General features: G+C 33.3%; 1 protein-coding gene across 8 annotated transcripts in view; it reads left to right on the top strand.

Annotated features, from left to right (window-relative positions):
* The window catches only part of NCAM2 (neural cell adhesion molecule 2), a 567,512-nt gene that overhangs the window by 398,860 nt on the left and 145,358 nt on the right, over window positions 1-23,294 (top strand). For all 8 annotated transcript variants that reach the window (XM_055279341.2, XM_055279340.2, XM_063640653.1 and 5 more), the window contains one exon: window positions 2,913-3,063. In XM_055279341.2, coding sequence (XP_055135316.2) covers window positions 2,913-3,063 — 151 coding nt within the window. The remainder of the gene's footprint in view (window positions 1-2,912; window positions 3,064-23,294) is intronic.

Here is a 23,294-nt window from a genome sequence, read left to right as displayed (position 1 = left end):
ATATATTGCCTTTTATAATTAGTACATTCAATTCCTATTTGTTGAATAAATTTTTGATTTTATTATCAAAGAAAAGAGAAAGACAGGAGGACCTAATAAGGAAACTACCTAAGTGAAGAACTTTGATTGCATGTATTTATCTTTCTGACATCATTTACACTGCTAGGTGAAATGGTAATCATACAAGAGGTCAGCTCATGAAATTGAAATCAGAAGAAGATTAGAAAGCTAGGAGCAAATCCAGAGGAAAGAACATTATTGCTAATAGTAAATAGAAGAAACTTACAGGGAGGGAAAACAGTATTTCTGTTTAAAATTCTTAGTATGACTGTAGAAACTGGTGGATTTGATATATTAAAACAATTTTGAGAAGGTAGTTTGGATAAATTAATTCTAATAACCTTTGGAGAGTGTTGGTTTTTCTGTCTACATATTTAGCAGTTATGCATTGTCTTTACCTCAAAGTATTTGAAGTTGAGTTTACTTACTCAATAAAGAAATAATGCCATTAGGAATGAGGCAAACAGAATACCTCAAGAAGGCATCCACAATGGGGTGCATATTCTTTTGTGTATCTGTATTGATCTTGGGTTATGCCTATGGTCCTTATTTACCTGTCCATCATCAGGAGAACCACATGACCCCACTGTCTTCTGTGCATATTCTTGCTTCTCTCACATCTTTCTTGTTTCCTCTTAGGGCATCTGCCTGGAATTCTTTCCTCAACAGCATGCTTCTTTTACTATTTACAGATCACAATCCACACTGGTTTGTCAGGAAACATACATACCCCATTCCTCCACTTACTCCTAGAAAGATATAGTTTGCCTACCTGGTGCTTTTCACATTTATTTGAATTGTACTGTAAAATTAGTATCTATCTTATTTGTTTAACTTTAATGCCACCAAGGGTAGAAACTATTACAGTTTGCTCAGCACTGCATCCCAGTACCTGGCTGCTTATTGTAAAATGAGTGCCACACACACACACACACACACACTGACACAAAATAATTGTTGAATGGTTAAGTGACATGATCCATCAATCTCCCAAAAGGCCAAAGGATTTAATGACTCTAAAAATGTTCCATGACACAGTAGAAAGAATAGAAAGTTTTGGAATACTGGCCACCTCAAATGTGCTGTGAACTGTAGTTGGATTCTAAATTTGGCAATAAATGTCTAGTCAGGTGAGGCCACAAAAAATAACCTATAAACAATGACACATTATATAATTTCAATTGTTTGACAATTAAAATTGTCAACAAAAACTTTTAGTTGGAAATAAACTCCAGAAGTGGTTATCACATGGATATTTGATTAAGGGATTTTTGAAAGGACAATAAACTCTAAAAATAACCATATTCTAAAAATATTGAAATACCATTTAAATAAGCAATTCTTAAACTGACCTTCTAGAAAGGCAAAGAACGTAACATCAAATCAAATTTCAGAGAGTGCGTTTTTGTAAAGGATGGAATAATAATGTACAGTCAGACACCTTGCTTTCTAATCACCTGGAAATACTAGATAGACAGCAAAAATGCTCATTAACCTGTCTCAATCAAATATCAGATGTCTTAAATGAATCTTCAGTAGGTGTTGAATCAGAGCCAAGATATAAATGAATTTTCTTTCAGATATTTGTAATGCGTTTCTGTAGCACAAAGAGACATGTCCTTTAGAATGTCAGAAACGAAAATAAAAAATGACCTTGGACTTTTAGTGCAAGTATTTGACTCAAATGCACATTGTGCATCATTACAGAGCCAGTGATGAATCTGAGAATGGCTTCTAACTTTCCTAGGAATCACACACTTGGGCAAAGTGTCTGTTTTTCCAGAATTTATGTTAATAATTTCAGGTATATTGATAATAACTTTTAAATGCAAACATTTTTACTAATAACATCTATCTACGCCAATAGTTTTTCACAAGTCAAAACCAAATCATGATAACATGTTTATTTTCAAGCGAAGATCATGTAACTTTAAAATTTACTTTTCAATACTGTGAAATAATTACACTTTCTTTATAAAAATGAATAATTTGCTTTGCATTATTAATAATGTATTTTGTTATATCCCAATAAAGTTAATTAAGTACAAGTGTTTAACCCATAGTAAATAATAGCTGAAGGAGTACATTTTCTTTACTCAACTGCATGTAAATTTTGCTATAACATAATTTGCTTTCTAAAAATATTAGAATATACTGTTTCTGTCCTAGAAATTTAAGTGACTTTTACATGAAGTACCATAAATATTTTCTCACATTTGTTCAACTATACTATCACACTATGGGATGAAATCTGAAGTTCCAGCAAGACTTTAGTAAAAGCAACTTATTCTAAGAAAATTATGTAGTTCAAATAAGTCGTAATTATTTATTTAGGCAATCGGGAACTATTTTTAATATAACATGAAATTTTGCCAGTAACTCAAAGGATAGAAAGTAAATATAGAGAGAAAAAAAGGGGAAAAGTGTAAAACAGGTCTGTGAAGAGTGTTTATTCAAAGCACAGGATATTGTGGAGGGTACAAGTAATTCAAAATAATTGGAATTGATGGTATCCAAATTGTAAAGTGTGCTTGGACAGAAAGGTGATACCACATGAGAGATCTTTAAACATCAGGCTGGGTGATTGGGTTTTATTTGGAGTCATTGAAATGCTTTTTATCATTATACAGCCAAGGTACAGGAAACCTTCATGAAGCTATGAGGATGTAAAAAGTGTGCTTTTTTAAAAAAATCTTATTCTTAGCTATATGAAAAATACTTTCTACATCAGGAACGGTTTCTTTTTTCTTTTTGCCAGAGAAACATAGGAAGTAACATAATGTTATATGTTTGGTCACCATTTTGCACACACAAGCATAAAATCTTTCTTTTTCCTGAATCGATGTAAACAGAGCCCGGACGGCCGTATCGAAGTCAAAGGGCAGCATGGAAGCTCATCACTGCATATTAAAGATGTGAAGTTGTCAGATTCAGGGAGATATGACTGTGAAGCTGCAAGTAGAATTGGAGGGCACCAAAAGAGCATGTACCTTGATATTGAATGTAAGTTACTTTCCTTTTGTATTTTCATTAAAATAACTTTGTGTGCTTTGAAACATATGATTTTTAGACAAAAACCAAAATATATATGTAGTCCACGTTTCAGTACTTAATGCATAGCTTTAAAGGAAATATAGGAATCATTCAGTCAGTTATTGGAGACATCTAGTGGAAATTACGGGATATTTCACAGTGCTGCGTATTTCATCATTTTGATATTTCTTTGCCTGAAAATGGTGACTTTCTTTTTTTGCAACATTGAACTCAAAACACAGTATCAATTGAAAAATATTAATTATCAGTAATTGGTCAATATCACTTTAGATTTTTTATTTCTTTATAATATTTATGGTTATGTCTCAGATATGTAGTGTTTATATTTCTTATTCAAATTGTTTTGTTAGGCTATTTTACATTTTCATAAACGATAAATGGTATTTTAAATGCAGTGAAATGTACTAATATGATATCTTATCAAAATAGTGTTTATTTTCTGTCTGGAAGAAAGGACCATGACAAGGATAGTTTTAAAAATAAATTTAAAAATGTACATAACCATATGAGATTTGGGAAATGGGAGGGCTAATGTAAGTCAAGCTTTCACAAAACCCCTCTGGTCACTGCACGGAATTTAAAAATAATTTGGTATACATGCTATTTAAAAAGGAAGAAACTTAACATCGTTCTCCATAAATATTTATGAAGCATCAATATTGGAGAGTCTCTGATGCTTGAAAGGACATAGCTGTTCTTAGTGGAATGTATGAGATATTCTTATTGACAAAATATTTCTATTGGAGCATGTCTAGTACATTAATATTGATAGAATGCAATGGTAACTGTGAAACAAGATGCATTCTCTTATCGAGAATGTCTTCAGAAAGAATATTTTCTCAAGAATAGACATAAGTTATCCATATTATTTTACATTTTTATAGACTGTGCTTGTCAAGAAATTCATGGAAAGACCAATCAGAAACTTCTAAAAGGAAAAGGGATTATGAAAGGCAGTCAACAATAAAAGGCAACTTGATTCTGACACAAATTACTAACTTCATTTGCTGATATTAGGCAGCTTCTAAGAAAGCCACTTTATCTCCATCACACTTTCTAAAAAACATAAAAACGAAAAGCATTGATAATATTGAGAACACACAAAGGAGGAAGTGATGCCAATAACTTATTTAACCTTTTTCCCCTAATAGTTTTTTCTACTTTTTTCCATTGTTATGGTATGTTTCTTTTTCAGACCAACAACATCATTAGCAAATTATAAATACTTTACACTTTTACAGTACATTTGTCATATTTTTAATTAAAATTTGTATATTTAAACCAAAATTTACTTTATGATTTTTTTATTTTTCTAAATGTGAATCTAAATGAAGAAAATAAAACTTAAGCATGCCAAGATATGATTTATATGAGACCTCCTGGCCCCTTCCACTGTCCTACAAAAGTGCTAGGCTGCTAGGCAACATATTATCTTAATGAAACTATATTTAGGACTTTTATTCTTTGAATTTTGTTAATATTTTAAAACATTTGATATAGGATTGGTACCAAATCTCCGTTGCAGGTCCTCAGAAAAGTGGAGTTTATGAGAAATGAGCACTGTTGATATTTCCAAAGCACAGTAAGGCAGAGTGGCTCATACAAGATACGCTAGTATTAGAATAATAGGACTAGCTAATATGCTAATTCATAGTGTGTTATGTGTCCCTAGGTCCTCAATTTCCTTAGTTGTAAAATAAGAGGGTTTAAAGAAGAGACTCTTGGGACCTATTTGTACTCAAGCATTTAAAGATACTTTTATTCAAGCATGTCCACATTCTCCAAAGACGCCCTGGGATTTCTGAATTATTGTCCATGCATGACAGCATAGGTATTTATGTGAAACAAATGAAAACCTAAACTAAGATTAGAATTCATATATGTTTGTGTTGTAAAACCTCATTGAAAATAGTCTTAAAAACCATACTAGGTCCACCTTAAGTTTCAGGTTTTGTGCTGAGTAATAATGGACACAAAGATGAATAAAACACAGCTCCTCCTTTATTAGAAGTCTACCATCAACCAGAGTTTAAATTAAACCACAGCATGTATTCAGATTTCAAAGTGAGAATGAGGAAAATATCAAGATAATGTAAAATGCTGATACATAATTACATGAGATTTTTAGCTATTAGTTTTAGCTAGGTAGAAAATAATGGGATAAACAAACAACTGTATTTTGCAATTTGAATTATTTGCTCTTGTAATCTATTAATACCATGAATTAATAACTTCAATACAAAAAAAGTACATTGGATACTTTATTTTTCAAGGACTGATTTCTAACAAAGTACAAGTTGCTTTTGATCACATTGCATTCCTTCTTTATAGGTTTAAATATTGGTTTATGTTTCTGCTTAATTATTCTGAGGTAAATGTGTAGACTTAAGCTCACCAGAAAATTATGTAGTTTAGTTTATCTTATTTAAACAGGGATGAAAGGTCTTGTTTTCTAAAAGGATGTTTTGAGAATTCTTTGAGTATCCCCCGGGATTATTATCGCCACCGTCTTGATTAGAGGGTAGCTAGATTAATATACTTTGAAAAAAATTTTCTTACTATTAAACTATCATGTAAATATAACTACTTTTTGTTTTCCATAAGCATTGATTGTTTTTCTGCAAATATTGTTGAATATGAGTTGAATGGCTGTTATAACACATGATCATTTTTCCTTTTTTCCAAAATGAAACACTCAAATTTATTCTACTTTAGTGGGGATAATTAGAAAAATAAATATCATCTCTTGTTAAGACATTATTCAAATATATTTAAGTACAATAAAAGCCCATATATAAGGTAAAATATGAGTTTTGACCTATGTATACACCACTAAATCTGTAATAATCATCAAGATAAACATTTACATCACCTTCAAGAATTTTCTCAAGTCACTTTAAAATCTATCCCTCCTTTTTACAACTATCCCTAGGCATCCATTTATCTACTTTTGATCACTACAATTTAGTTTACATTTACATGTAAGAATGTATATACATGGAATCTTGCAGTATTATTTTGAATTTACTCTATTATCTTTGAAATATACTTATTTTCCTTTATTTGGGTATAGTTGACAAATAAAAATTGTATATATTTAAGGTGTACAAATGTGATGCTTTTAAAAATATATCATTAGTATTATTTTTGATTGGCAAACAATAATTGTATACATTTATGGGGTACAATGTGATTTTTGTTATATGTATGTAGTGTTAAATGATTCAGTTAAGCTCATTAACGTATCCATTACCTCACCTACCTGTCATTTTTATGGTGAGACATTTAAAATGTACTCTTAGTTACTTTGAAAAGCACATTATTGACTGTAGTGATCCAGCTGTGCAATAACTCTCAAAACCTATTTCTCCTGTCTATCTGCCTGTCTACCCTTTGATCAATAACTCCCCATTTCCTTCCTCCCCATGCACCCACCCCAGCCTCTGCTGACATCATTTTACTCTGTTTCTGTGAGTTAAACTTTATAAGCTTCCACAGTTAAGGAAGATTATGAGGTAGTTGTCTTTCTGTGTTTGGCTTATTTAACTGAACACGAATGTCCTCTAGATTCATCCATGTTGTGCAAATGACAAGATTTATCATTTTTTAAATGCTCAATGGTATTCCACTGTGTATCTATACCACATTTCCTTTATCCTTTCATTCATTGATGGACGTTTAGGTTGATTCCATATCTAGGCTGTTGTGAATAATACTGTCATGACCATGGGACTGCGGATACCTCTACCAGGTACAGATTTTTTTTCCTTTGGGTATAAACCCAGACAAAGGATTCCTAAATTATAAGGTGGCTCTCATTTTTTTGGGGGGAGGAACTTTTATACCATTTTCTATGATGGCCATGCTAATTTACATTCCCAACAACAGTGTTCCTTTGTATCTGCTTCCTCTTCAATACTTGTTATTGTTCATCTCTTTGAATAAAGCCATTCTAATGAAGTGATTTCTCACTGTGGTTTTAATTTGCATTCCCCTAATGATTAGTGATGCTGAGCACTTTTTTATGTACTTGTTGGCCATTTGTATGTCTTCTTTTGAGAAATATCAATTAAAGATAATTTGCCCATTTTAAAATCAAGTTGTTTTCTTGATATTGATTTGTTTGAGTTATTTGTGTATTTCGGATATTAACCCTCTATCAGATGTGTGGTTTGCAAATATTTTCTCACATTATCTGAATTGTCTCTGCTGAGCTTTCACAGCTGGCATACATTCACATGTATATGTGTGCATCAATAATTTCTACTACTTGTTCCTGTTATTACATCCTACAGATATAACAGAGTTTGTTTATCTAGTACCTATTGATGGACATTTTGTGTGTTTTTAGTTATTGATTGCTATGACAAAAAACTTCTGCGAAGATTTTTGAAGATTGTGTGGATATATAAGTACTATTCTCTGGAATAAACATTTTTGTTTGATTTCTTAAGGTCGATTTTTCAAAAGCAAGCAATTATAATTTTGCTGTAGTCTAGTTTATTAAATTTATCAAACTGGACTTTTACATGTTATACTGTTAGCGTTTTTTCTAAAAAATTATTACCTAATTTAAGGCCATCACAATTTATGTCTAAGCTTTCTTTTTAAAGTTTTGTAGATTTTGGTTTTACCTTAGGGCTGTTATTAATTTTGAGTTCATTTTTGTGGAGTAGGTGTTCATTATTTTTCCATGTTTATTTCTAGTTGATCGAGCACTAGTTAATAGAAAGGACTTTTCTTTTTCTAGCTAAGAGTTTGACAAAATTGTTGATCTTTTCAGAGTATTAGCTTTCCATTTTGTTAGTTCATATTTTCTGTAATCTGTCTGTTTTCCAGTTTGATGATTCTGGCTTTATCTTCATTATTTCCTTTCTTCTATGTATTTTGAATTCACCATGCACTTTGTTATAGATTTTTTAGGTGGAATCTTAGTATATGTATTTTAGATAATTCTTATTTTCTAATAGAATCACATAACTCCAGATTTTCACTAAGCAGTGCTTTAACTGAACCCCCCAATATTGTAGTATGTTGCATTTTTGTTGTGATTCAGCTAAAATATAATTTTCCATTTGATTTCACCTTTGGCTCATAGTTATGTATAAGAATCTGTTTAACTTTCAGATATTTGGATTTTTCCTTGATATTTTGCGTTATTGATTTCTAATTTAGTTCAGTCATGCTCAGAAAACCCTGTATTTTTTATTTTTATATGTATAAAGATCTTACTTATATCCAACCATATTAACTATTTTCGTGAATAGACGATTGTACTTGAAAAGCACATATATTCTGTAGTTGTTGTGTTTTAATGTCAGTTAGATCAAGGTAAATTATGATATTTGTACTAGTCAGGATTGCTTAGAGGGACAGAATAGGGTATATATATATATATATATATATATGAGTTTATTAAAGAGTATTAACTCACTCCGTCACAAGGTGCCACAATAAGCCATCTGCAGGCTGAGGACCAAGAAAGCCAGTCCGAGTCCCATAGCTGAAGAACTTGTCCGATGTTTGAGGACAGGAGGCATCCAGCATGGAAGAAAGATGTAGGCTGGGCGGCTAGGCCAGTATAGTCTTTTCACATTTTTCTGCCTGCTTTATATTCTGACCATGTTGGCAGCTGATTAGATGGTGCCCACCCAGATTAAGGGTGGGTCTGCCTTTTCCAGTCCACTGACTCAAATGTTCATCTCCTTTGGCAACACCCTGGCAGACACATCCAAGAGCAATACTTTGCATCCTTCAGTCCAATCAAGTGGACACTCAGTATTAACCATCACAGTATTGTTTAAAACTTCTGTCCTTACTGAATTTTTATTATAGCTGTTTGATCACATTAAGAGGTATTAAAATCTTCTATAATGACTGTGAACTATTTTTTCTCTCTTTTCTTTGCATTATGTATTTTGAGGCTTACAATGAGACACATACACATTTGTACTTTGTGTGTTGTGTTACTTTCCTGTTGCTGCTGTAATCAATTACAAAAGACTTAGTTGTGTAATAAAACAAATTTATTGTCTTAACCGTTTTGGAAGTCAGAGATCTGAAATGATTCTCACTGGGCTAAAATCAAGTGTGGGTCGGGCTGTGTTCCCTTGTGGAAGCTCCAGAAGGATTCTGTTATCTTGTTTTTTTTCAGCTTCTCCGAGGCTGCCCACATTCCTGGGCTCATGGATTCCTTCCATTCTCAGAGCCTGCAGTGGCAGATCTAGTCTTTCTCACATCATATCACTCTGACTCTGTTTTCTTCTTCACAAGTCCATTTCTGACTCAAACTTCCCTTGCAATTAATTGCATCCATTTGGATAATTCAAGATAACCTTCTCATATCAACATCTTTACCTTAGTCACATCTGGTAACGTGTTTGCAGTTTCTGAAGGTAAAGGCGTCAGTATCTTTGGGAGGTTATTATTCTCCCTCCTGTTTGTCTTTATGAATTTCCCCTTTCATCATAATAAAATACCTCTCTTTTTCTCTGCTGATCACTCACTTGACATATCTTAACTAATAATCAAATATCTACACTAGCCCTCTTATGCTTTTTGTTTTTATAACATTTTCCATCCATTTACTTTTAACCTATCTGCATTTTTATGTGAAATTAAAAAGTGTCTTTTTAGGCAGCATATGATAGAATATTGCTTTCTCATTGACTGTAAATCTACCTTGTAATTGGAGTGTTTAACAAGCAGTCAGTAGTTAACAGGGTCAGGGAATAAATATTTTACTTTTTCTGGGCTAAATGCAGTCTCTGCCATATTTTTTTTTCTCTCTTGTAAACCATGAAAAATGTAAAGACCATCTTCATCTCTAAGCCACATATAAAAGAAGCCCTTGGGCAAGACTTTGCCATGGGCTATAATTTGCCATCCACTGGTTTAGGCTATTACGTTTAATGCCATTGTTGATACTATTTCATTTAGGCCTACAATTTTTAGCTATCTTCTGTTTTTTCTTCCCTTGTTTTTTCACATTCTATGCCCATTTTTCTGCCTTCTATTGAGTTATTCGAAGTTTTAGTATTTTATTTTAATTTATATATTGGCAATGTTTTTGGTTTTTGTTTGTTTCATTCTGTTTTGTTTTAAGCGATTCTATAGGAATTTTAAAATACAAACCTACATTTTCAGAGTCTCCTTGAAATAGACTTGAGTTCATATTTTGACACTTTACATAAAATGTGAAACATTGCAACCATTTAGATTCTTTACACACACCTTATCTAATTATCTTTTTGTCATGATGCATTACATCTAAAATCATTAAAAATCCCATCAGGAATTATGATAATTTTTCTTTTAAGTAGTTACAAATATTTTAAAGAACTAAAAAGAAAAAATATTTTATATGTATTCATCTATATGTGGTTTCTTTATTCTTCCTTCATTTTTGAAGATCCCAATTTTTTTTCATCTGAAGAAGTTTCTTCTCCATTTCTTGTAGAGCAGATTTTCCGGAGATAAATTCCATTAATTTATCTTTCATCAGATGTCCACTACACCTCTTCCTTCTATATCTGAAGGATTGTTTTTCTTTGCTCTTGAGAATTCTACGTTGACATTTCTTTAAGCATGGGGTTTCACTATCTTCTAGTCTCCTCTGTTTTCAAAGAGAAAGCCATATAAATTGACCCATTGTTCCCTCATATGCCATATATCATTTTATCTAACTGCTTTAAAGCTATTTTCTTTACCTTTGTTATTTATCAATTTGATTAGGATAACTCTAAGTGTTGTTTTCTTTGAGTTTTCTTATTTGGAGTGTACTGAGCTTCTGGAATGTGGGGATTTATATTTGTCAATATGCTTGAGCCACTGTTTCTTTCTGGCCACTATTTCTGCAACTTTTATTTGGTGTGTAATCTCTTACTCATCTCTGGAACTTTACTTACACATATGTTATACCCTTTGAAATTGTTTCACAGGCTCATGATATACTTTTCAGTTTTATCTATCTCATTTCTCACTGCCCTTCCAGTTAGGTAATGTTCTCTTGTTTCCTCTTCAAATTAACTGACTCTTTACCCCATCATCTCATTTCTGCTGTTGAGCCAATAGTGAAGTTTTTTGTTTTATTTCAGGTATTTTATTTATTTATTTATTTATTTATTTATTTATTTATTTATTTTTGAGATGGAGTCTTGCTCTGTCGCCCAGGCTGGAGTGCAATGGTGTGATCTCCGCTCACCGCAACCTTCACCTCCTAGGTTCAAGCAATTCTCCTGCCCCAACCTTCCAAGTAGCTGGGATTACAGGTGCGTGCCACCATGCCCAGCTAATTTTGTTTTGTTTTGTTTTTTGTATTTTTAGTAGCGATGGGGTTTCACCATGTTGGCCAGGCTGGTCTCAAACTTCTGACCTCATGATCTGTCTGTCTCAGCCTCCCAAAGAGCTAGGATTACAGGCGGAAGCCACTGCGACTGGCCCAGATATGATTTTTTTTTTAAGTTCTAAGATTTCAATTTGCTCTATTTTATTCTTTCTGTCTTTTTACTGAGAAGTCCTATAGTTTTATCCATTTCATTTTATCTATTTTAGAATATATAAATTTTCTTCATCTCATAAATGATAAGCAAAGCTGCTCTAAAATAGTTGCTCTAAAATCTACTATCTGATAGGTCATTTTAGCATTTGCATATGTTCGTTGTATTGTTCCTTTACAATTGACCTCACTGTCCTGGTTGTCAAAAAATACTGAATTGTGTCCTGGATATTGTAAATATTATGTTGCGCATTCTCTATATCTTTAGATAAATATTTGGGGATTTTATTTTTCAAGGAGTTAATCACCTCTAAGTTCTGTGTTCCATCCTGTCAGCAGTGACTCAAACCTCAAGTGATTTCTCAAAGCTTTTGCTATGCTGGTTTGTGCATGCAGAGCTAGGGCATAGGCTGAAATTTCTGTGGGTTTATACACAGAATTTTGACATACCCTTCTCTGACTCCTATCTGAGATTACCCTCACACTCTCCAACATTATGTATGCTTTTTTCCAAGATACCTCTGTCCTTCTGGACAAGTTTTAATTACCACAATCACTTTGAACCTCCTCAACTAGGGCCTGTCCGCTGGGAAAGGCCTTGAGAGAAAAACAAAGAAAACAAAATGGAAACTAGTTTTCATTTCCCATCACAATCTTCCTGATTTTTTCTTTCCTCTTAAGAACCCTTGGATAGTTGTGTTTTAAATTTATTTCATATTATTTTCAGAGTTCTAAATTCTTATTAGTAGTGAAGATGTACTATCTTGGGTTTCAACTGCCATTATATAATGAAAAATCTTTATATATTCTACTTCTAATACAACTTTAAAGCATGAATATATTTGGTATGTCTAGTGTCTGGAACCAATAACCTATGTGTTTTAGTTTCACTTTTCAGCAGTATTTTTATTATTTTTCTTTTTTAAAATTTATTGTTCAAATTAGTTTGAGTATTTTACATCATATATTCTCAAAAACATAATTTTTGTAATGTAAAATTGTTTAAACTACAAAATTTAAAAAAGTGTTTAAGTATCTTTTCTTTCTGTCAGTGTATCAGTCCTTCGGACAGTCAATTTTGTTTAATATTTTCTTTATTAGCCTGCTTTTTGTTGACATGTTTACATATAGACAAAAACTATCTTCATGAAAACTGTAATAAGTTTACTGGTAGATATATAAGTATTTTAAATTTTAATTTGAAAGATATTATAACTTTAGCTGAATTTAGAGTTATATGTTTAAAGTCTTAAATAGTATCCTTTAACTATAAAATCTTATTTCTACTCATATAGAATGAATTTCACATAAAGCAAAAGAAAATCTTTAAGATCACTAAACAAATTCTCAAATTTTATCATGGATTCTATTTACATATTTTATTTTATTTTTTATTTCTATTGAAAGTTTTTTTTTCTTATGGATCTAACCTATGCTTGATGAATACCATATTTAGACTGTCTGGTGATTAACGTCTTACATGTTTGTTATAAATTACTTGTGCGTCTCTAGCAGTCTAGTTTCCTTTTTGATTAATCTAGATTCTTATAGTATTTCTTTACTTACATTCATGAAAATTTATTATTTGTCACAATTAAAGTTACTCATGAATTCCAGGAAAATACCAAATATATTGGAAATCTACCTCACTTTCCCAACTTTTGCTAGATTAAGAATAAATTTTTAACTTTAGCATGATACTGATATGCTCATATATTTGCCTAACCTCTTCACTATTGTAGATACAAGATTATTACCTTCTAAGTGACTTATAATTGAAGACCAAATCACATAAGTAATGTTTAAAGTAGATGAATATGATGATAGAAAATTCACTTATGGTAAATTATATAAATATGCTAGTGAAAGATTGATAAATACTTAAGTAGAAAGTAATATAATTCTTAATATTAATTTCATTAGTTGCTACAGTTCAGGTTTTATTTTTTGTAATAGAAATATAGAAAATATCACGAGATATATGTCTACATTTAGTGGGGTATTGGGTTAAATAACCATTTGGAATATGTAACCATGATTGTAATTTAAAATTTAGCCTGTCCTCTCTTTTAGTTACACTCCTTGTAAGCCTGTATGATTGTATTATGAAAGTAGAAACTCGTTTTTTTTTTTACATTTATGCCACCACTATTTATTAAATCTCACAATCATTTAATCATCAACCCTCTCATCCCTTTCCATCTCCACTACAGTGGCTTTGGTTCTTAGAACATAGCTGCTCTCCCCCTTCACAGCTTTTGTACCTTCTGAATCTACTCCCCACTTTACTGTGAAGGGATTTTCCTTAACAAGAACCCCATGATGTACATCTTCTGTCTAACTTTAACCCCTTGAATTGTTTAAACTGTATTCAGTGAGAACACATGGACACAGGAAGGGGAACATCACACTCCGGGGACTGTTGTGGGGTGGGGGGAGGGGGGAGGGACAGCATTAGGAGATACACCTAATGCTAAATGACGAGTTAATGGGTGCAGCACACCAACATGGCACATGGATACATATGTAACAAACCTGCACGTTGTGCACATGTACCCTAAAACTTAAAGTATAATAATAATAATAATAATAATAATAAAATCTTAATTCTCTTTATGTGAAGATTATGACACATTTTTAGTTGTATATTGCAATCAAATGCCTATGATATATGCGGAAGTTGTCTAATAAGTATATTTTTTGGCAGTTGAAGCCTGGCTTGTTATTAGATATTTTATTTAGCAACAAATTCATAATAGTGATAAAACTCTTAGTACCTTATGTGAAAGGCCACAAAAAGCTATTGTTATAAATAAATATTTACCTATTAATAAAGCTCAGAATACTTTTGTTATGCATCATTGCCATCAAAGTTTTATGGAGACAAAAAATTACAAAGACATTACACAATGTTAAACACACACACACACATACACACATACACGCACATACACATACACACACACAATTACCAGAACAGTCTTTTTTTTTTTTTGAGACGGAGTCTCGCTCTGTCGCCCAGGCTGGAGCAGTGGCGCGATCTTGGCTCACTGCAAGCTCCGCCTCCCGGGTTCACGCCATTCTCCTGCTTCAGCCTCCTGAGTAGCTGGGACTACAGGCACCCACCACCACACCCGGCTAATTTTTGTATTTTTAGTAGAGACGGGGTTTCACCGTGTTCGCCAGGATGGTCTCGATCTCCTGACCTCATGATCCGTCCGCCTCAGCCTCCCAAAGTGCTGGGATTACAGGCGTGAGCCACCGCACCCGGCCCAGAACAGTCTTATACCACCTGAACCAAGCACCTACAGGGTAATATTGCTAAGAGTGAGTAGAAAAGAGTCAAACCATTTATAATTTGATAGAAGCCGCATTTAGTGTAATAGCACTAAACTTAAGGTGTTAGAAGATTAAGCTTCTTTTTGCTGAAAACCTCTTTTGTGTTTCAGCTTAAGTAGATTTCTTGGCATTCTGCCAGTACATTTTCAACATTTCAGAGGCGTTACTTTACTAAGAAGCAGGAATTAAACTAAACTTCCAATTTCTAAAACAAAGGAGATAACAGGCATGTGATATACAGTTTAATACAGTAAGCACCAGTTACATAGTATGTTTGATTACAATTAGAATATTATTAAGTTTTGTGACTAGGTAATCATTACATAGTAACTATTAATTAGACTTAATTATTTTATGTATAAATTTAACAGTTACATACTAACAATGCATACTAAGAAATATTAGAAGTTTTCATTTACATTTTTTTTCTATTTGAGCTTGCTGCACCTGCCTTTAATTCTCCTTAGACATAATGGTGATTTGTAAATGCATTTTATCCTGTAGCATAAAAGAGAGAGTTAGCAGTATCAGATACATTCTAAGGTTATGGTTACATTAAGTAATCCCATAACACAGAATCATGTTACTTATTTACATGCTGTCCATATAATTAATAGATGTTTGCTTTATTGAGTAATTCTTATCTCGAATTCTCTCAATATAACAGTGAATATACATTCTCTCTATATAAAGTGATTTTACTAGCATGATTGGTTAGATGTATAGGATGAGGTAAATAAGATGTGAACATGATTTAAACATTTAAAGTAACTTATTTCAGTAAACACTTAGAAATTAGAAAAATTCCTTGGTCGTAGCAGACATACATTTTATGTCTGTGATTAAAATCTTGTCTTACGACCCTGACTTTTACACTCACCGTAGTACATTTAAGCCAATGAAACTTTAAAGAAGATGGTTCATTTGCAGACATAAATTGGTTCTACTGCCTGCAACTATTTAGGTTTTATGTCCAGTATGGTAATTTCAAGGACAGCAACTGAGAAAAATGGAAAGCATATCTCTTCATCCAGAAGATAAAAAGAACAGACCGTTAAAAAAGAAAGGTGAAAAGTCTTTTATTGTTAAGCTGTAAATTTTTAACCCAAACTTTATGTGAACCCCCTGGGAAAATGTGAAATACCACATTCTTCATGTGTATAGATACTGTCATTGTCCTCGTTTTATAACATTATTGTCTCTCTGACAGGTGTTATTTGATTCAGATCAGATCTTGTTAAAATGTATTTCAGAGATAATGGTAAGAAAATTTTTAAGGAACTTTAGGAAACATTCAGTCCTTGAGATGATAAGCCTTAGAAGTGAACAAACAGCAAACAAATAAATAAAAACATATTTTGTAACTGAATTTATCACTGCCTGTTGGCGTCTGTTTAACAGCCAGAAATACTGAAGTCTACTTGAACCTTACCCTTGCTTTCTGTCCTTTATCTGGAATGAAGACCTTGCCCTGGGAATCCCAGTTCTCACTGGGACAATGAATATCTTAGTTCAAGTTGCTATAATAAAATAGCATAGATAGGGTGGGTTAAAAAACAAACATTTATTTCTCTAAATCTAGGGGCTGGAAGTTGGAGATTAGGATGCTAGCATGGTTGGGTGACTGGTAAGGGGCCTCTTTTTGGTTATGTGCTGGCATGGCTTTTACTTGGTGCGCACGCGCACACACACACACACAAATCTGGTGTCCCTTTCTCTTTTTATAAGGGCAGTAATCCCATCACAGGTGTTTCACCCGCATAACATCACTTTAACCTAATTGCTTTCCAAAGGCCCTACTTCCAAATACCATTACTTTGAGGGTTAGGAATTTAACATAGGAATTTAGGGAGGACACAAGCATTCAGTGAACTTTCTGGGTTTAACAGAGAAGACACCTCACGGATAGGACAAGTACAGAATTTCCACAGCGTGAGGGGACAGCAAGTCACCTGCCACAAGGTCTTAGTGTATCTTTCAGGATATTCAAGACAAAAAAAAAATCAGTGAAGTCTGTAAAGGCTCAGTATGATGTGATTTCAGCCTCACACTGTTCATATGAATCTAATCCTAAAATATTGGTTAATTCATTTGAATTACCAAGTTTCAATTTCCTATTTGGTAAAGTGAAAGAGACATATCTGAATTAAGGCATACTGAGGTTAGGGTTGTAATTAAGTTTTTTCAACAATATGAATCAGCCATATAGTACACACCAAGCCCTTTTCTAGGATTTTAGTATATAGAATTGAATAAAGCAAACAAACACCCCTGCTTTCATGGACATTGGCAAGAGAAACCAATGATTTTAAAAAATAAAGTAGAAAGATACATAATGTGGGAAACAGTGAGAAAGTCTAAGGAAGAAAAAAGTAAAACAATGCAGTGAGACACATCCGTCAGCTTGCCATAATAAACACCCCAAGACACAGTGTCATATGTTAATTATCACGTTGGAAACTGCTGATCAAAGCTAGGTTAGAATAAGGAGCTTGGCTTCAAACAGCAGTGCTTGACTCATTGATATGTATCCAGTAACAGTAACCAGGCGGAAGAGGCGGTAAGTACAGAGAGGATATCATCTTATGGTGATGGCAGAAGCACAGGAAAACAAGCCCAACAACAAAGACGTATTTAAAGTGTTTGTTCACATCACATCCAAAAATGTCATGTGGCTAAGCCAAACATCAGTTCGTCAGGGTAATACACTAGCCTTCTATTTGGAGGTCTTTTGGAGTGAAATTTTGCTGAACAGTTTAATCCATATTAGACGTCTATGCTTGTGGGTGAAATTTTAGATAGATAAAGAAAATATGGTAAGAGAGGGACCTGCTGCAGATGTAGGAAAAGTACATTCCAGGCAGAGGGAACAAGGCCAGATTATTCAAGCAAGAGCAGTTCTAGGAAATTCAAGAGGCAGCGCAGAGGCTAATGTTGCTGAAGCTGAATGAGCAAGGGTCAGAGAGGAGGGGAAGATGAGGCCGTGAAGTTAACAGGTTGCCAGATGTTATAGAGATGTGCTGTCCAGTCCGGCAGCCACTTGTTACATGTGACTAAGGAGCGCTGGAAACGCTGCCAGTACAACTGAGCAACTGAAATTTTGATTTTGTTTTACTTTAATTAACTTAAATTTAAAATGTCATGCTCGATTTAGTTATTGGAAAACTTTTAAGTAATTTTGGAACAAATTGGATATGTGAATCTATGTATTCAGTTGTACATTATATAAAATCTAAATGTAGAAGAGGCTTTCCCAATACAAATCTAGTGGCTTATTTGAGATATGCTGTAAGTGTAAAGTACACAACAGGTTTTGAACTCTTAGAACAAAAAATAAAGGATATAAAATATCTCACTAACTATATCTCACTAATTTTGTTACTTATTTTTAATTTATATGGATATGTATTAGTTGTATGTATTTAAGGAGTCCATGTTACATTCTAATGCAAGCAAAAGTGTGTAATCCTCAAATCTGGGTAACTGGGATATCCATCACTTCAAACAGTTATGATTTCTTTGTGTTGAGAACTATATGAGTCTGTTCTCATGCTGCTAATAAAGGCATACCCTAGACTGGTCATTTATAAAAGAAAAAGATGTAATCAACTCACAGTTCCATATGGGTGGGGGGAAGCCTCACAATCATTGCTGAAGGCAAATGAGGAACAAAGTCATGTCTTACATGGTGGCAGGCAAGAGAGTGTGTGCACGAGAACTTCCCTTTAAAAAAGCATCAGATGTTATGAGACTTACTCAATATCACAATAACAGCACTGGAAAGACCCACTCCCATGATTCAGTTACCTCCCACCAGTCCCCTTCCATGACACGTGGGAATTATGGTAGCTACAATTCAAGATGAGATTTGGGTAGGGACACAGCCAAACCATATTGGGAACATTGTAAGTCTTATAGCTATTTTGATATATACAACAAGTAATTGTTAACTATAGTTGCCCTCTTGTGCTACCAAACACTCCGTCTTATTCCTCCTATCTAACTAGTTTTGTACCCATTAACCAATCTGTCTTCATTCTTCCCTGCCCAATATCCTTTCAAGCCTCTGGTAACCACCATTCTATTCTTCTTCCATGAGATCAATTTTTTCAGCTCCCACATATAAGTAAGAACATTGTCTTTTAGCGCCTGACTTATTTCACTCAGTGTCCTCCGGTTTCGTCTATATTGCTGCAAATGATAAGATTTCATTCTCTTTTATGGCTGAATAACATTCCATTGTGTACATGTCTCACATTTTCTTTTTCCATTCATGCATTGGTGAACAATTAGGTTGATTCCATATTTTGGCTATTATTATTGTTATGAGGCTGAGTCTCACTCTGTTGCCAGGCTATAGTGCAGTGGCACGATCTTGGCTCACTGCAACCTCCACCTCTCCAGTTCAAGCTATTCTCCTGCCTCAGCCTCCCGAGTAGCTGGGACTACAGTCACATGCCACCATGCCCAGCTAATTTTTGTATTTTTAGTAGAGACAGGCTTTGACCATGTTGGCCAGGATGGTCTCTATCTCTTGACCTCATGATCCACCCGCCTTGGCCTCCCAAAGGGCTGGGGTTACAGGTGTGAGCCACCGCGCCACCAGGCTACTACTTTTTTTATACTGACTACATGTTGAAATTATACCACTCTAAATATATTGGCTTACATTATGTTATTACAGTTAATTTGACCCTTATTCTGTTTCTTTTTCGGTATGGCTCTTAGAAAATTTAACATTGCATAGGTGGCTCCCATTGCCATTGTCTACATTAGACAGCACTAATATAGAGCTTTATAATATTAAGGAGGACTTTTAAAAGGATGAGAGGCCACTAGAGAGTTTTGATCAGAGGTACAAGCAATCTTCTCAGATCATATTTTAAGAGAATGACCTTTGCTACAGAGCTGAGAATAGACTGAAAGGGGTACAAAGGCAGAAGCGAGGGAGAAACACCAGTAGGGAGACTATTTCAATACATCAAGTGAATTTCATAGTATTATTGTAATTTACATCACTTTAATATAAATTTACATAACTATTAGTGAACATCCCTTTAAAAAGAACAAATAACGTATTCAGCATATATTAATTAGAATGGATTACATTAAAGACAAGAATTTAGTGTATTATATTTTTTTCTTTATTCAAATCATTTCAAGAATTTATAAAAACAACTCGTTGACTGTATTTTTAAGAAATGCATGCAATTCTAGAAAGCAAGAGAAAAACATTAATCACAGGGAAATATTACATTCTAGGTATAATGTAAAATTGTGCTTTTTTACACTAAATGTATGGTCAAAAGAGTAATGTGCTTAGTTTTAAAATAGTATTCACCTTTGTGAAAATATGCACACCTATATTTTTCTCTAAATGGTTTCCAACTTGCTTGGATAATCATCACATATTGATAAGAAAAACAAACAATATTTCTGTACGTTGTTTTAAAGTTATTCAAGAAGAAAATGATATTTCTGTATGTTTGTTTAAAAACCTTTGAATTTAGTTATTCAATTTAATAATATTTAGTCGAGTCTGGTAGTGCATGCATGTAATCACACCTCCTCAGGAGGCTGAGGCAGGAGGATCATTTGAACAGAGACGTTCAAGACCAGCCTGAGCTATACAGCAAGACCCCATCTCAAGTAATAATAGTAATAATAGAAATAATAATAAATAATATTTCTTGTACAACACTAGAAATAGACTGTTAGTATTTTTCAAACATGCAAATAATTGAACATACTTACAAATATTTCAATAAGTCTAGGGAACCAGAATCTACTTATGTAGAATAGCTTAGAAAGCATCATAAATTAACATATAACTTAATGTGCTTATAAGAAAATATGTGTCATAGATAGTATACAAATGAGCAATAAGAGAAAAAACTCTTTGAAAGGTAACATCATCACAGTATTTTGAAGTAGAACCTAAGGAGGAGATAATATTGAATCTGAGTCTAATACTACATTAAAACAATAATAATCAGATAATTAATCTGAATCAAATGTGATATTAAAACATATATGACTAATTCAAATTAGTGTATTCACATAGATCCCTTCATTGCAAATTTACAGCTCACCAACACTAACGTGTCTTCTCTCTGCTTTAGTATTGTGGACATGAAAAATTTCCTGCCCTTGCAATTAAGATGAAGGCCTGATCAGAGCAAATCTCCTCTTTAAATGATTATTGTTAGTACTCTTGGTATCTCAAAATTCTTCACATGCAACAGAATTTGAAACATTACTGGTTAGGTACAAGTTATTTTATGATAATCCCCTTTGTTTAAATGATCTTTGATGTTTCTTGGGCTGCTAATAATTTTGCTAAGATTATAAGAGCAATTATCAATGAGTTCAGTCTAATGCCAAAAAAAATTCTAATTTTTAAAAAACTTTTAAATTCAGGGGTACAAGTACAGGTTTGTTACATAGGTAAACCTGAGTCAGAGGGTTTGTGTGTGTGTGTGTGTGTGTGTGTGTGTACAGATTATTTCATCACCCAGGTATTAAGCCTAGTACATATTAGTTATTTTTCCTGATCCTCTCCCTCTCCCACCCTCCACCCTTTGATAGTTCCTAGTGTGTGTTGTTCACCTGTATGTGTCCATGTATTCTCATCATTTAACTCCAACTTATAAGTGAGAACATGCAATAATTGGTTGTCTGTTCCTAAGTTAGTTTGCTAAGGATAATGGCCTCCAGCTCCATCTATGTCCCTGCAGAGGACATGACATCATTCTTTTTAATGGCTACATAGTATTCCATGGTGAACATGTACCACATTTTCTTTATCCAGTCTATCATTGATGGACATTTAGGTTGAGTCCATGTCTTTGCTACTGTGAACAGTGCTGCAGTGAACATACAAATGAACGTGTCTTTATACTAGAATGATTTACATTCCTTTGGGTATATACCCAGTAATGGTATTGCTGGGTCAAATGGTATTTCTGTCTTTAGGTTTTGAAGAATCCCCACACAGTCTTCCACAATGGCTGAACTAATATACACTACCACCAACAGTGTAACAGTGTTCTTTTTCTCCACAACCTAGCCAGGGTCTGTTGTTTTTGACTTTTTAATAATAGTCATTCTCACTGATGTGAGATGGGTATCTCATTGTGGTTTCGATTTGCATTTCCCTAATGATCAGTGATATTGAGCTTTTTATCAAATGATTGTTGGCCACATGTATGTCCTCTTTTGAGAAGTGTCTGTTCATGTTCTTTGCCCACTTTTTAATAAGGTTGGTTTTTTTCTTGTAAATTTAAGTTTCTTAGAGATGCTAGATATTAGACCTTTGTCAGATTGCAAACATTTTCCTCCATTATGTAGGTTGTTTTATTACTCTGTTGATAGTTTATTTTGCTGTGCAGAAGCTCTTTAGTTTGATTATACCCCATTTGTCAATTTTTGCTTTTGTTGCAATTGCTTTTGGCATCTTCATCATGAAATCTTTGCCCCTGTCTATGTCCTGAATGATATTACCTAGGTTGCCTTCCAGGGTTTTTATACTTTTGGGATTTACATATAAGTCTTTCATCCATCTTGAGTTAATTTTTGTATACAGTATAAGGAAGGGGTCCACTTTCAGTCTTCTACATATGGCTAGCTAGCCAGTTATCCCAGCACCATATATTGAATAGGGAATCCTTTTCCCATTGCTTGTTTTTGTCAAGTTTGTTGAAGATCAGGTAGTTATAAATGTGCATTCTTATTGCTGAGTTCTCAATTCTGCTCCATTGGTCTATATGTCTGCTCTTGTATCAGTACCATGCTGTTTTGGTTATTGTAGCCCTGTAGCTTTTCTGTGATTTTTTTCAGATAGTATAAAATGATTAATTTCTATGATGCAAATATTAGGGCGTCATCCATACTAAAACAGTTGTCCTGTACAATTTTTTCTTACCATACCAAAATTTTTTCTTATGACTGTTTATTTTAATTATTTTAAGAGATCTTTATTAACCTAGTAAGTATTGGATATGTAAAATTTAAAGATCATATCTTAATAAACCAAGATTTTAATTTTATTTGGATATATGCAGGTTTGTTTTGAAAGGCAAATTCTGAAAAAACAGGCATTATTATTATTTATGAAACAACTTGAATACTGATATATCTATATCACCAATAATTCTTCCTTTGATAACTCAGAAATTTTTATGAAAGAGGTTCATTTAACCTTTGTTTTCTAAATACATAGGTGAAATTATACTTAAAAATGATATAGCTATTCATGAAAAATTCAAATATATAACATAACCAATAGAAGACAAATTAGCCATTGGAAGTACAGCTACAATATTTTTATTCGTGTTTTATGTAT

This window comes from Symphalangus syndactylus, chromosome 5 (genome assembly GCF_028878055.3).
Source record: "Symphalangus syndactylus isolate Jambi chromosome 5, NHGRI_mSymSyn1-v2.1_pri, whole genome shotgun sequence".
Taxonomy (NCBI): domain Eukaryota; kingdom Metazoa; phylum Chordata; class Mammalia; order Primates; family Hylobatidae; genus Symphalangus; species Symphalangus syndactylus.
The sequence above is the reverse complement of the archived record's forward strand: the minus strand, read 5'-3'. Positions and strand labels throughout refer to the sequence as shown.